We start from the raw sequence: 13,084 nt of genomic DNA, 5'->3' as shown, positions 1-13,084 counted from the left end.
CATTAATGTTAATGGTTGTCATGATCTGCTACTTGGATCATGTCCTGTTCTGGTTTAGTTCTGTTTCTATATCGTATCTTGTTAGTATTTTGTCTTCCTTAGTTCCTGGTGGCACTTCCTGTTTTGTTCTGTTGTCATAGTTACGTATTAGTGTCACCTGCCTTGTGTTTTTGACGCGCACCTGCCTCTTAATTTCGGTCTCTATTTAAGCCTGCCCTTTTTTGTCATTCCTACTCGCAGTCTAATTTGTATTTCATGCAACAGGTGACGTCGATATCCTCGCTTGTGATAAAGACTATTTTTGATACTTTAGCTTCCACGCTATTCCTTCGTTTGTTTGTTTCCCTAGCTCCAATGCTAGTGTCTTTTGTTCTTTCTAGCTCACATGCTAGTTCTGTTGTTTTTTCTCTAGTGCCATTGTGTAAGTATTTATGTTCTTAGTTTGTTCTGTAGTGTTAAATAAATCATCATTCTTACCTTCACGCTGTGTCTTATCCGACTGCATCAACAAGAGAACGCACCCGCATCACCACAATGCCAACCAAACGTCACAATGGTTTAGGGTTATGAATATGAACGTATATATTTTATTGTATTATGTTGAATAATCAACAAAATGTGCCGCACTACAATAAGTATTGAATATTGACTATTTATGCAAATGAGGTGATTTACATACACAGTGTTGTTGTTGTTGTGTATTAAATATAACCTGTTAGTTTGTGTCTAATGTCCATGATGACAAGACGTGCGTGTGTGTGTGTGTGTGTGTGTGTGTGTGTGTGTGTGTGTGTGTGTGTGTGTGTGTGTGTGTGTGTGTGTGTGTGTGTGTGTGTGTGTGTGTGTGTGTGTATGTGTGTGTGTGTGTGTGTGTGTGTGTGTGTGCGTGCGTGCGTGCGTGTGTGTGTGTCGCTGCAGGAGGAGGACGCACAAACTGGAAGTTCACCTGAAAGAAACGCGGAGTCTAAGAAACTACACCACACACGACAACATGACACTCAAATACACGTTACACAACAACACACCACACTACAACACCACACACAACTGCACCCCGCACAAGACCCGCCAGGACACCAGGAACACCAACCAGGAAGTCAGAAGCAACCAGGTCTTTGATGATGATGATGATGATGATGATGATGATGATGATGATGATGATGATGATGATGGTGATGATGTGATGGTGATGATGATGATGATGATGACGATGATGATGATGGTGATGGTGATGATGATGATGATGATGATGATGACGACGGTGGTGATGCTGATGATGATGTGATGAAGATGATGATGATGAAGATGGTAATGATGATGGTGATGATGATGGTGATGGTGATGATGATGATGGTGGTGATGATGATGATGATGGTGATGATGATGATGGTGATGATGATGATGACGACGTTGATGATGCTGATGATGATGAAGATGGTGATGATGATGATGTGATGAAGATGGTGATGATGGTGATGATGATGACGGTGATGATGCTGATGATGATGTGATGATGATGGTGATGATGATGATGATGATGGTGATGATGATGATGACGACGGTGATGATGCTGATGATGATGTGATGAAGATGATGATGATGAAGATGGTAATGATGATGGTGATGATGATGATGATGATGGTGATGGTGATGATGATGATGGTGGTGATGATGATGATGATGGTGATGATGATGATGATGATGATGAAGATGGTGATGATGATGATGATGATGATGTGATGAAGATGGTGATGATGGTGATGATGATGACGGTGATGACGGTGATGGTGCTGATGATGATGTGATGATGATGGTGATGATGATGATGATGATGATGATGGTGATGATGATGATCACGACGGTGATGATGCTGATGATGATGTGATGAAGATGGTGATGATGAAAATGATGATCTGATGATGAAGATGATGATGATGATGATGATGTGGTGATGATGGTGATGATGAGGATGATGATGAAGATGCTGATGGTGATGACGATGGTGATGAGGATAATGACGATGATGATGAAGATGTGATGATGAAAATAGTGATGACTACGATGAAGATGGTGATGATGTGGCGATGATGATGAAGCTAATGATCATGATGATGATAGTGGTGGTGATGATGATGAAGATGATGATGATAATGATGATGATGAAGATGGTGATGATGATGTGAAGATGAAGATGATGATGTGGTGATGATGATGAAAATAAGGATGATGATGTTGATGATAATGATGATGAGGATAAAGATGATAAAGATGATGATGATGATGTTGTAGATGATGATAATGATGATGGTGAGGATGATGATGAAGATGGTGATGATGATGATTGGTGATATTGATGATGATGAAGATGGTGATGATGAAAATGATGATCTGATGATGAAGATGGTGATGATGATGATGAAGATGAAGATGCTGATGGTGATGATGATGACGATGGTGATGGTGATGAGGATAATGATGATGATGGTGAGGATGGTGATGATGATGTGAAGATGAAGATGATGATGTGGTGATGATGATGAAAATAATGATGATGATGATGATGATGATAGTGGTGATGATGATGATAAAGATGATGATAATGATGTAGATGATGATAATGATGATGGCGAGGATGATGATGAAGATGATGATTGGTGATATTGATGATGATGATGATGATGAAGAAGATGATGGTGATGTTGTTGATGATGGTGATGATGTTGACAACGATGATTGTGATGATGATGAGAAGGATGATGTTGATGATAAAAAAGATGATAAAGATGATGTCAATGGTGTTGTTGATGATGATGAAGATGGTGGTGATGATGATGATGATGACGATGATTGTTAAGAGGATGCTGATGATGATGATGGTGATGATGATGAACATAATGATGATGATTATGAAGATAGTGGTGGTGATGATGATGATGTTAGTGATGATGATAATTGTGATTGTTAAGAGGCTGCTGATGATGAAGATGATGATGAAGATGGTTATGGTGATGATGATTGTGACGAGGACGCTGATGATGGTGATGAGGAAGATGGGACTCCCTCAGGTAGATAATTGTGTTTCACTCCAGCAGTGTTGCAAACGTCCACCTGCTTGTCGCCATGGTGACGCCTTTGCCAACATCAGCACCACGCCGGCCATCTGCTCCAGAAACACGTGAGTTCATCACAAACACACACACACGCACACACACACACACACACATACACAGAGTTAGTTTTGTTGAGGTGTGTATAAAAAAAAAATGTTTAATATTTCATCTTCTGCAGGTTAGTTCGAGTATTAAAAGCATAATTACTGAAAAGTTGTTGAATAAACATTTCACTTTTGTAGTGGAATACTTTTATAGTCTGGTCTTCCGGAAGATTCTATCAAAGTCACCACGCCATGTGAGACTGGCCACTTCCTGTCACGCCATTGCCAAGACAGGAAGTGGCCGGTCTCAGTCAGCCATTTTGCTGCAAGCTTTACTCATTTAGTCCTATATTTGATTTTCACTTCAGGTTACAAGGATGAAAGTCTTTCATGTCCAAGTGTTGACGACACACTCATACAAACAAGCTGCTCTCTGTGGGCTTTTATTTTGACATGCTAAGAAGGAGACAGGAAGTGGTTGCAAAACAACGTCTTGTGTTCAACAGTGCGCAGCAAAGAGGTCTGGCAGCCCATTGGTCGGCTCCCCGCAGGACTCCGCCCATTGCCAGTGGGCGGTCCAAGAGTTCTGGCCCCGCCTATCAGCACCTGCAGGAAGTGGAGCTCGCTGAACAGGAAGCACAACAAAGGTGAGGAGGGTCACAGCCATGCTAATGTTAGCAGCTAACACACAAATGAACCATCTTTGACACTTCTACTTCAAATGAACCATCTTTGACACTTCTACTTCAAATAAACAATCTTTGACACTTCTACTTCAAATAAACAATCTTTGACACTCCTTCAAATGAACGATCTTTTATGTTTCTTCTTTAATTCAACAACCTTTTATGTTTCTTCTTCATTTTAACAATTTTTGAAGCTTCTTTAAATGAATAATCTTCAATACTTTTTCTTCAAATGAACAATCTTTAATGTTTCTTCTTTAATTTAAAAATATTTTATGTTTCATCTTCAATTTAACAATTTTTGAAGGTTCTTCAAATGAACAATCTTTACTGCGTCTTCTTCAATTTTACAATCTTTAAAGCTTCTTCGTCTCCAAATTACCAATCGATGTGTCTTCTTCTTCAAAATGAACAATCTTTAATGCTGCTTCTTCTTCAAATAAACAATCTTTAATGCTTCCTCTTCAAATTAACAATTGTTGATGCTTCTTCTTTCTTCAAATAAAAAATCGTCAACACTCCTTCAAATATACAATCTTTGATGCTTCTTCTTATTCTTCAAATAAACAATCCTTTTTTGCTTCTTCTTTAAATAAACAATCTTTGATGCTTCTTCTTCAAATTAACATGTATTGATGTGTCTTCAAATAAATAATCTTCAACACTTCTTTGAAAAAACAATATTTGATGCTTCTTCATATTCTTCAAATAAACAATCCTTAGTGCTTCTTCTTTAAATAAACAATCTTCGATGCTTCTTCTTCAAATTAACAATTGTTGATGTGTCTTCTTCAAATAAACAATATTCAACGCTTTTTTAAATAAACAATCTTTGATGCTTCTTATTCTTCAAATAAACAATCCTTATGGCTTCTTCTTTAAAATAAACAATCGTTGATGCTTCTTTCTCTTTCAACAAACAATCTCTATTGCTTCTTCTTCAAATAAACATTATTTAAAACTTCTATTTTAAATAAACAACCTTTGTCACTTCCTTAAATGAACAATCTTTTATGCTTCTTCGTCAAACAAACAATCTATATTACTTCCTCATCTCATAAACAATCTTTAACACTTCTATTTTTAAATAAACAATATTTGATGCGTGTTCTTCTTCCAACAATCTCTATTGCCTCTTCTTCAAATAAACAATAATTAACACTTCTATTTTAAATGAACAATCTTCAACGCTTCTTCTTCAAAAAAAAACATCTCTAATACTTACTCATGTCATAAACAATCTCTGTTGCTTCTACTTCAAATAGACAATCTTTAACACTTCTATTTCAAGTAAATGTCTCCTTCAAATAAACAATTATTGATGCTTCTTCTTCTTCGAATAAACAATCTTTAACACTTTTATTTTAAATAAACAATCTTATACACTTCTTTATATAAACAATCTTTAATTCGCTTCTTTTTCAAACAAACAATCTCTATTACGTCTTCATCTCATAAACAATCTTTGTTGCTTCTACTTCAAATAAACAATCTTTATCACTTCTATTTTATATAAACTTCTCTTTCAAATAAACACTTGTTGATGCTTCTATTTCTTCTTCAAATTAACAATTTTTAACACTTCTATTTTAAATAAACAACCTTTGACGCTTCTTTAAATAAAAAATCTTTGATGCTTCTTCCAACAAACAATTTTTAACATTTCTATTTAAATAAACAATCTTTGACGCTTCTTTAAATAAACAATCTTCGACCCTTCTTCTTCAAACAAACAATCTCTATTACTTCTTTATCTCATAAACAATCTTTTTTGCTTCTACTTCAAATAAACAATCTTTAACACTTCTATTTAAAATAAATGTCTCCTACAAAGAAACAATTGTTGATGCTTCTTCTTCTTCGAATAAACAATCTTTAACACTTCCATCTTAAATAAACAATCTCTGACGCTTTTTTAAATAAACAAGCTTTACTTTGCTTCTTCAAACAAACAATCTTTGTTACTTCTTCCTCTAATTAACAATCTTTGTTGCTTCTACTTCAAATAAACAATTTTTACCACTTCTATTTTAAATAAACGTCTCCTTCAAATAAACAATTGTTGATGCTTCTTCTTCTTCAAATAAACAATCGTTAATGCTTCTATTTTGAATAAACAATCTTTGCTGCTTCATCAAATAAACAATCGCTGATGTTTCTTCTTCGAAGAAAAAAATCTCTATTACATCCTAATCTCAAAAACAATCTTTGTTGCTTCTACTTAAAAAAAAACAATCTTTAACACTTCTATTTTAAATAAACAAGTTTTGACACTTCTTTAAATAAACAATCTTTGATGCTTCTTCTTATTCTTCAAATAAACAATCTTTATTGCTTCTACTTTAAATAAACGATCTTTGATGCTTTTTGTTCGTCTTCCAACAAACAATCTCTATTGCTTCTACTTCAAATAAACAATCTTTAACACTTCTATTTTAAATAAATATCTCCTTCAAATAAACAATTGTTGATACGTCTTCTTCTTCGAATAAACAATCTTTAACACTTCCATCTTAAATTAACAATTTTTGACGCTTCTTTAAATAAACAATCCTTAATTTGCTTCTTCTTCAAACAAACAATCTTTGGTACTTCTTCATCTAATTAACAATCTTTGTTGCTTCTACTTCAAATAAACAATCTGTAACACTTCTTTTTTAAATAAAATGACTCCTTCAAATAAGCAATTGTTGATGCTGCTTCTTCTTCTTCAATTAAACAATCGTTAACACTTCTATTTTGAATGAACAATATTTGATGCTTCATTAAATAAACAATCTTTGATGCTTCTTCGTCTAACAAACAATCTCTATTACTTCCTAATGTCAAAAACAATCTTTGTCGCTTCTACTTCAAATTAACAATCTTTATCACTTCTATTTTAAATAAACAATCTTTGACACGTCTTTAAATAAACAATCTTTGATGCTTCTTCTTATTCTTCAAATAAACAATCCTTATTGCTTCTTCTTTAAATAAACAATCTTTGATGCTTCTTCTTCCAACAAACAATCTCTATTGCTTCTTCTTTAAAAAAACAGTCTTTAACACTTGTATTTTAAATACATATCTCCTACAAATAAACAATGGTTGATGCTTCTTCTTCATCCATCTTAAATAAGCAATCTTTGACGCTTTTTTAAATAAACAATCTTTAATTTGCTTCTTCTTCAATCGAACAATCTTTGATGCTTCTTCTTCCAACAAACAATCTCTATTGCTTCTTCTTTAAAAAAAACAGTCTTTAACACTTGTATTTTAAATAAATATCTCCTACAAATAAACAATTGTTGATGCTTCTTCTTCATCCATCTTAAATAAGCAATCTTTGACGCTTTTTTAAATAAACAATCTTTAATTTGCTTCTTCTTCAAACGAACAATCTTTGATGCTTCTTCTTCCAACAAACAATCTCTATTGCTTCTTCTTTGAATAAACAATCTTTAACAATTCTATTTTTTAATAAACGTCTACTTCAAATGAACAATTGTTGATGCTTCTTCTTCTTCGAATAAACAATCTTTACCGGACCCGTGTGTTCGGTAGAGAACTCATCACCTTTTCTCTTCCTGTCCAGCGTCGTTCAGCAGGGGAGGCCACGCCCACATATGCAATCGCCAGCGGCTGCGGGGGACCACGCCATCGCCGCCGGCCCCTGCGGCCTGCAGAGACCAAACGGCGCGGCCTCCGTCCCCATCATCGCTTCCGTCCTCGGTCGCCACGACGACGAGATTTCCTGTATGCAAACCGGAGCCACGCCCCGCCTGGAGGCGGAGCAAGAGGCGTACCTGAGGGCGTTGGCGCGCAGGCGGCGGCAGGACGGCGCCTGCGCAGCACCGCCGCCGCCCGCCAGGGAAACTGTCTGCTTCCTCAACCTCCATGTGGGCGGGGCCGGCGGGCCGCTTTGTGACGGCCCCACCCACACCCAGTTACTCAGCCCCGCCCCCCACAAAGACCTGGCCCAATGAGAAGAGAGGCGAAGGTCACGTGGACACACCAGCCGGAAGTCCTGGGAATGCACTGACGGTCGCAAACAGGAAGTGGATTTATTTCTCCAGACAGAACTGGAAGAACAGAAAGTGTACAAAGAATATATGAATACATCTAAATATACGGATATAAATATACGGACGTCTGGAAGTTGAACAGGAAGAATGATCCACCTCTTTTTTTTTCTTCTTCTTCTCCCTTTTCTACCGACTTCCTCTCACACGCTTTTCTGTTCGCCGACGAGGGCGGGGCTTCCCGGGTGATGGCCCCGCCCCCTCCAGCCCGGTCTTTTTGACACCTGTCTGCCAAGAATCACAGTGAATGTGTGTGTGCGCGCGCACGTGTGTGCGTGCGCGCCTTAAAATGTTTTTTTTTTTTTTTTTTTTTTAAGCTGGCTTTTGATCACTCACACGCTCGCGTTTGCACAAGGAGTTGAGGAGTCGAGGAGACCAGGAGACGAGGAAGCACACTTCGGGTTGTTTTTCATGCGGTTCTCCATCTTTGTGGGTGACGAGTGGCGCCACCTTGTGGGCAGTTTGAGTGTTGACAGAAGAAATAAATGTCTCTATGTTGTGTCGTCGCCATGGCAACCCTTTGTCCCTCCCCCCGGCAGGACAGCCGAGGAACACAACGAGGAGCCACAATGATAATAATAATAATTAATAATAATATGATAACAATCACGCTTCCTGGTGAATAAAGCAGTGATGTGTTGTTTCCATGGTAACGGGAGGAGGACCAATTTAGATCGGGGTGGCTTTGCTTCATCAAATCTAAAATATTGGAGGTAGAAAATAAATATTATTTTGGTTCATTTACTGATTTATGAAGTAGTCATTTTAACTATTCATGTGTTCATTCATTCATGTGTTGGTTTATTGGTCAAAATGACTTATTGGTTCATTCAGTCATTTATTTATTGATGGTGTTACTTTGGCAGAATGTTAAGAAGCCAGGAAACTATTTTCACTGCATGATGTTATCACTGTCATTTTATCACTCATCACTTTATCACTGCATGACTTTATCACTGTATCATTTTATCACTCATCATTTTATCACTGCATGACTTTATCACTGCATAACTTTATCACTGTATCACTCACCACTTTATCATTCATTTATCACTCAACACTATCACTGCATGATTTGTTTAATGCATCACTTTATCAATTTATCACTGCGTGACCTGTTCAATGCCTCACTTCATGACTGATTCACTTTATCACTGTGTCACTGTATCAATGTATCAATTTGTCACTGCATGACTTGTTCAATGCCTCACTTTATCACTGCTTTACTCTATCACTGCATGGCTTAATCATTTTTTAACTTTAACACTGCATCACCTTATCACTGGATGACTTGTTGAATGCATCACTGTACCAATGCATTACTTTATCATTGCACCATTTTATCACTCATCACTTTATCACAGTATGTCTTGTTCAATGCATCACATTGTCACTGTATCACTGCATAGCTTTATAACTGCATCACCTTATCATTGCATGACTTTATCACTGCATCACTTTATCAATGTATCACTGCATCACTTTATTTCTTTATCACTGCATGACATGTTCAATGCATCACTTCATCCTTTTTTAACTTTAACATTGCATCACCTTATCACTTGCATGATGTCATCACTTTATCATTGCATTACTTTATCAGTGTAGCACTTTATCATTGCATCACTTTAAACACTGCATGACTGTTCAATGCATCATTTTATCAATGTATCAATGCATCATTTTATCAATGCATGACTTGTTCATTGCCTCACTATCACTTTTTAACTAACACTGCATGATGTTATCACTTTATCACCGCATCACTTTATCACAGCACCACTTTATCATTGCATCACTTTACCTATGCATGACTTGTTCAATGCCTCACTCTATCACTGTGTGGCTTTATCACGTTTTAACTTTAACACTGTATCACTTTATCACTGCATTATGTTGTCACTTTATCACTGCATTATGTTGTCACTTTATCACTGCGTGACTTGTTGAATGCATCACTTTACCAATATATCACATTATCATTGCATCACTTTATCACTGCATGACTTGTCCAATGCATCACTTTATAACTTGCATTATGTTATCACTTTATCATTGCATCACTTCATCAATGTAGCACTTTATCATTGCATCACTTTAATCACTGCATGACTATTCAATGCATCACTTTATCAATTTATCACTGCATCATTTTATCAACGCATGACTTGTTCATTGCCTCACTACCACGTTTTAACTAACACTGCATGATGTTATCACTTTATCACTGCGTGACTTTTTCAATGCAACACTTCATCACGGCACCATTTTATCATTGCATCACTTTATCACTGCATGACTTGTTCAATGCCTCACTCTATCACTGCGTGGCTTTATCACTTTTTAACTTTAACACTGCATCACCTTATCACTGCATGATGCTATCACTTTGTCACTGCATGACTTGTCCAATGCATCACTTTACCAATATATCACTTCATCAATGCATCACTTTATCAATGTATCAATTTATCACTGCATCATTTTATCAATGCATGACTTGTTCATTGCCTCAATGTCGCTTTTTTACTAACACTGCATGATGTTATCACTTTATCACTGCATCACTTTATCACAGCACCACTTTATCACTGCATGACTTGTTTAATGCATGACTTTGTCACTGTATCACATTATCACAGCACCACTTTATCACTGCATGACTTGTTCAATGCCTCATTCTATCACTGCGTGGCTTTATCACTTTTTAACTTTAGCACTGCATCTCTTTATCACTGCATGACTGGTTCAATGCATCACTTCGTCACTGTATCACATCATCACTTTATCACTGCATGACTTGTTCAATGCCTCACTCTATCACTGCGTGGCTTTATCACTTTTTAACTTTAACACTGCATCTCCTTATCACTGCATAATGCTATCACGTTATCACTGCATGACTTGTTCAATGCATCACTTTACCAATACATCACTTCATCAATGCATCACTTTATCAATGTATCAATTTATCACTGCATCATTTTATCAATGCATGACTTGTTCATTGCCTCAATGTCGCTTTTTAACTAACACTGCATGATGTTATCACTTTATCACTGCATCACTTTATCATTGCATTACTTTATCACTGCATGACTTGTTCAATGCATCACTTCGTCACTGTATCACGTTATCACAGCATCACTTTATCACTGTCTGACTTGTTCAATGCCTCACTCCATCACTGCGTGGCTTTATCACTTTTTAACTTTAACACTGTATCACTTTATCACTTTTTAACTTTAACACTGCATCACTTTATCACCGCATAACTTGTTCAATGCATCACATTGTCACTTTACCACGTTGCCGCAGCATCACTTTAACACGGCATGGCTTTACAACTGCATCACCTTATCACTACATGACTTTATCACTGCATCACCTTATCACTACATGACTTTAACACTGTATCACTTTATCACTTTTTAACTTTAACACTGCATCACTTTATCACCGCATAACTTGTTCAATGCATCACATTGTCACTTTACCACGTTGCCGCAGCATCACTTTAACACGGCATGGCTTTACAACTGCATCACCTTATCACTACATGACTTTATCACTGCATCACCTTATCACTACATGACTTTATCACTGCATCAGCTTATCACTGCATGACTTTATAACCGCATCACCTTATCACTGCATGACTTTATCTCTGCGCGACTTGTTCAATGCATCACTTTGTCACCGTATCACATTATCCCTGCATCACTTTATCACAGCATCACCTTATCGCCGCATGACTGGACCAGTAGGTGTTTGAGTGGACGCTCCAGAAGGTGTGCTGGGTGAGGTGCAGCCCAGGTAAAGGTCTCCAGGTGTCAGGTGATGTCAGCAGGAAGCCGCAGTGTGCGTGTTGATGATTGATGATGAATGATTAATGACTGATTGATGACTGCCGGCCTCCTGCTGATGAAGCTAAGGAAGAGAAGTATTGTTAGCAGGCTGACATTTGCTGACCTTCAGTCCGCGCTCTAATTACCAAGCTGCTCCGCACTCTCTCTCCAGCTGTGTGAAGTTTGGCGGAACCAAATCACACTTTAAGAGCATTTTTAGACGACACCCCCACACGCTGACACTCCATAAAAACATTTAAGATAAAATGATCATGATTAAAAACATTTATCTAGGATGTAATCGTGATGATAAAAACATTTATCTACAAAACCCAAAAGCAGTGAAGTTGTCGCCTTGTCAAAAATGGTAAATAAAAACAGAACACAATGACTTGCAAATCCTTTTTAACCTAAATTCAATTGAATATACTGCAAAGACAAGATATTTAACCTTCAAACTGGTCAACTTTGTTATTTTTTCGCAAATATTAGCTCATTTGGAATTCGAGGTCCTGCAACATGGTTCAAAAAGCTGGCACAAGTGGCAAAAAAGACTGAGAAAGTTGGGGAATGCTCATCAGACACTTATTTGGAACATCCCACAAGTGAGCGGGCTAATTGGAAACAGGTGGGTGTAAAAGCAGCTTCGGCGAAATGCTCAGTCGTTCACAAACAAGGACGGAGCGAAGGTCACCACTTTGTCGACAAATGCTTGAACAAATTGTCCAACAGTTTAAGAACAACGTTTCTCAACAAGCTATTGCAAGGAATTTAGGGATTTCACCATCTATGGTCCGTGAAATCATCAAAAGGTTCAGAGAATCTGGAAAAATCACTGTACACAAGCGGCAAGGCTGAAAACCAACATTGAATGCTTGTGACCTTCGATCCCTCGGGCGAAAACATACATTTAAGATAATAGTATGGTGATAAAAACACACAGACACATATACACACACACACATATATATATATATATATATATATATATATATAAGACAAAATTATGTTGATGAAACATATATGTAAAATAAAAGTATGTTGATAAAAACATATGTAAAACAAATAGATGTTGATGAAAGTATGTTGATTAAACATATATGTAAGATAAAAGTATGTTGATTAAACATATATGTTGGATAAAAGTATGTTGATAAAAACATATGTAAGACAAATAGATGTTGATAAAAGTATTTTGATTAAAAATATATGTAAAATAAAAGTATGTTGATTAAACATATATGTAAGCTAAAAGTATGTTGATAAAAACATGTAAGATATATGTTGATAAAAGTATGTTGACTAAACATGTATGTAAGATATAAGTATGTT

At 36.7% G+C, this 13,084-nt stretch overlaps 1 protein-coding gene and 1 long non-coding RNA gene across 6 annotated transcripts in view; one reads left to right on the top strand and one right to left on the bottom strand.

Moving 5' to 3' along the window:
- Positions 1-8,644, top strand: part of LOC133559625 (pro-neuregulin-3, membrane-bound isoform) — a 254,765-nt gene extending 246,121 nt beyond the window's left edge. The window contains exons 6-9 of one of the 2 annotated variants that reach the window (XM_061911561.1): positions 919-1,111; positions 3,093-3,175; positions 3,661-3,801; positions 7,418-8,644. In XM_061911561.1, the coding sequence (XP_061767545.1) occupies positions 919-1,111; positions 3,093-3,175; positions 3,661-3,801; positions 7,418-7,808 (808 nt within the window). In that variant the 3' untranslated portion in view covers positions 7,809-8,644. Of the gene's footprint in view, positions 1-918; positions 1,112-3,089; positions 3,176-3,660; positions 3,802-7,417 lie in introns of both variants that reach the window. The other variant, XM_061911559.1, reaches the window with a different exon arrangement.
- LOC133559626 (uncharacterized) lies at positions 3,582-12,650 on the bottom strand. 4 transcript variants are annotated; one of them, XR_009808211.1, is made up of 5 exons: positions 11,645-12,650; positions 8,241-8,354; positions 8,004-8,132; positions 7,399-7,904; positions 3,582-3,779 (listed from the first exon to the last, which is right to left on the bottom strand). It is a non-coding gene; the product is annotated as an uncharacterized LOC133559626 (long non-coding RNA). The 4 variants fall into 4 exon arrangements; XR_009808213.1 differs by having other exon boundaries at positions 8,004-8,128; XR_009808210.1 differs by having other exon boundaries at positions 8,241-12,650.
- Between the last annotated feature and the right edge of the window lie 434 nt (positions 12,651-13,084).

This window comes from Nerophis ophidion, linkage group LG09 (genome assembly GCF_033978795.1).
Source record: "Nerophis ophidion isolate RoL-2023_Sa linkage group LG09, RoL_Noph_v1.0, whole genome shotgun sequence".
NCBI classification, from domain to species: domain Eukaryota; kingdom Metazoa; phylum Chordata; class Actinopteri; order Syngnathiformes; family Syngnathidae; genus Nerophis; species Nerophis ophidion.
This window is presented reverse-complemented; position numbering and strand designations above follow the sequence as displayed.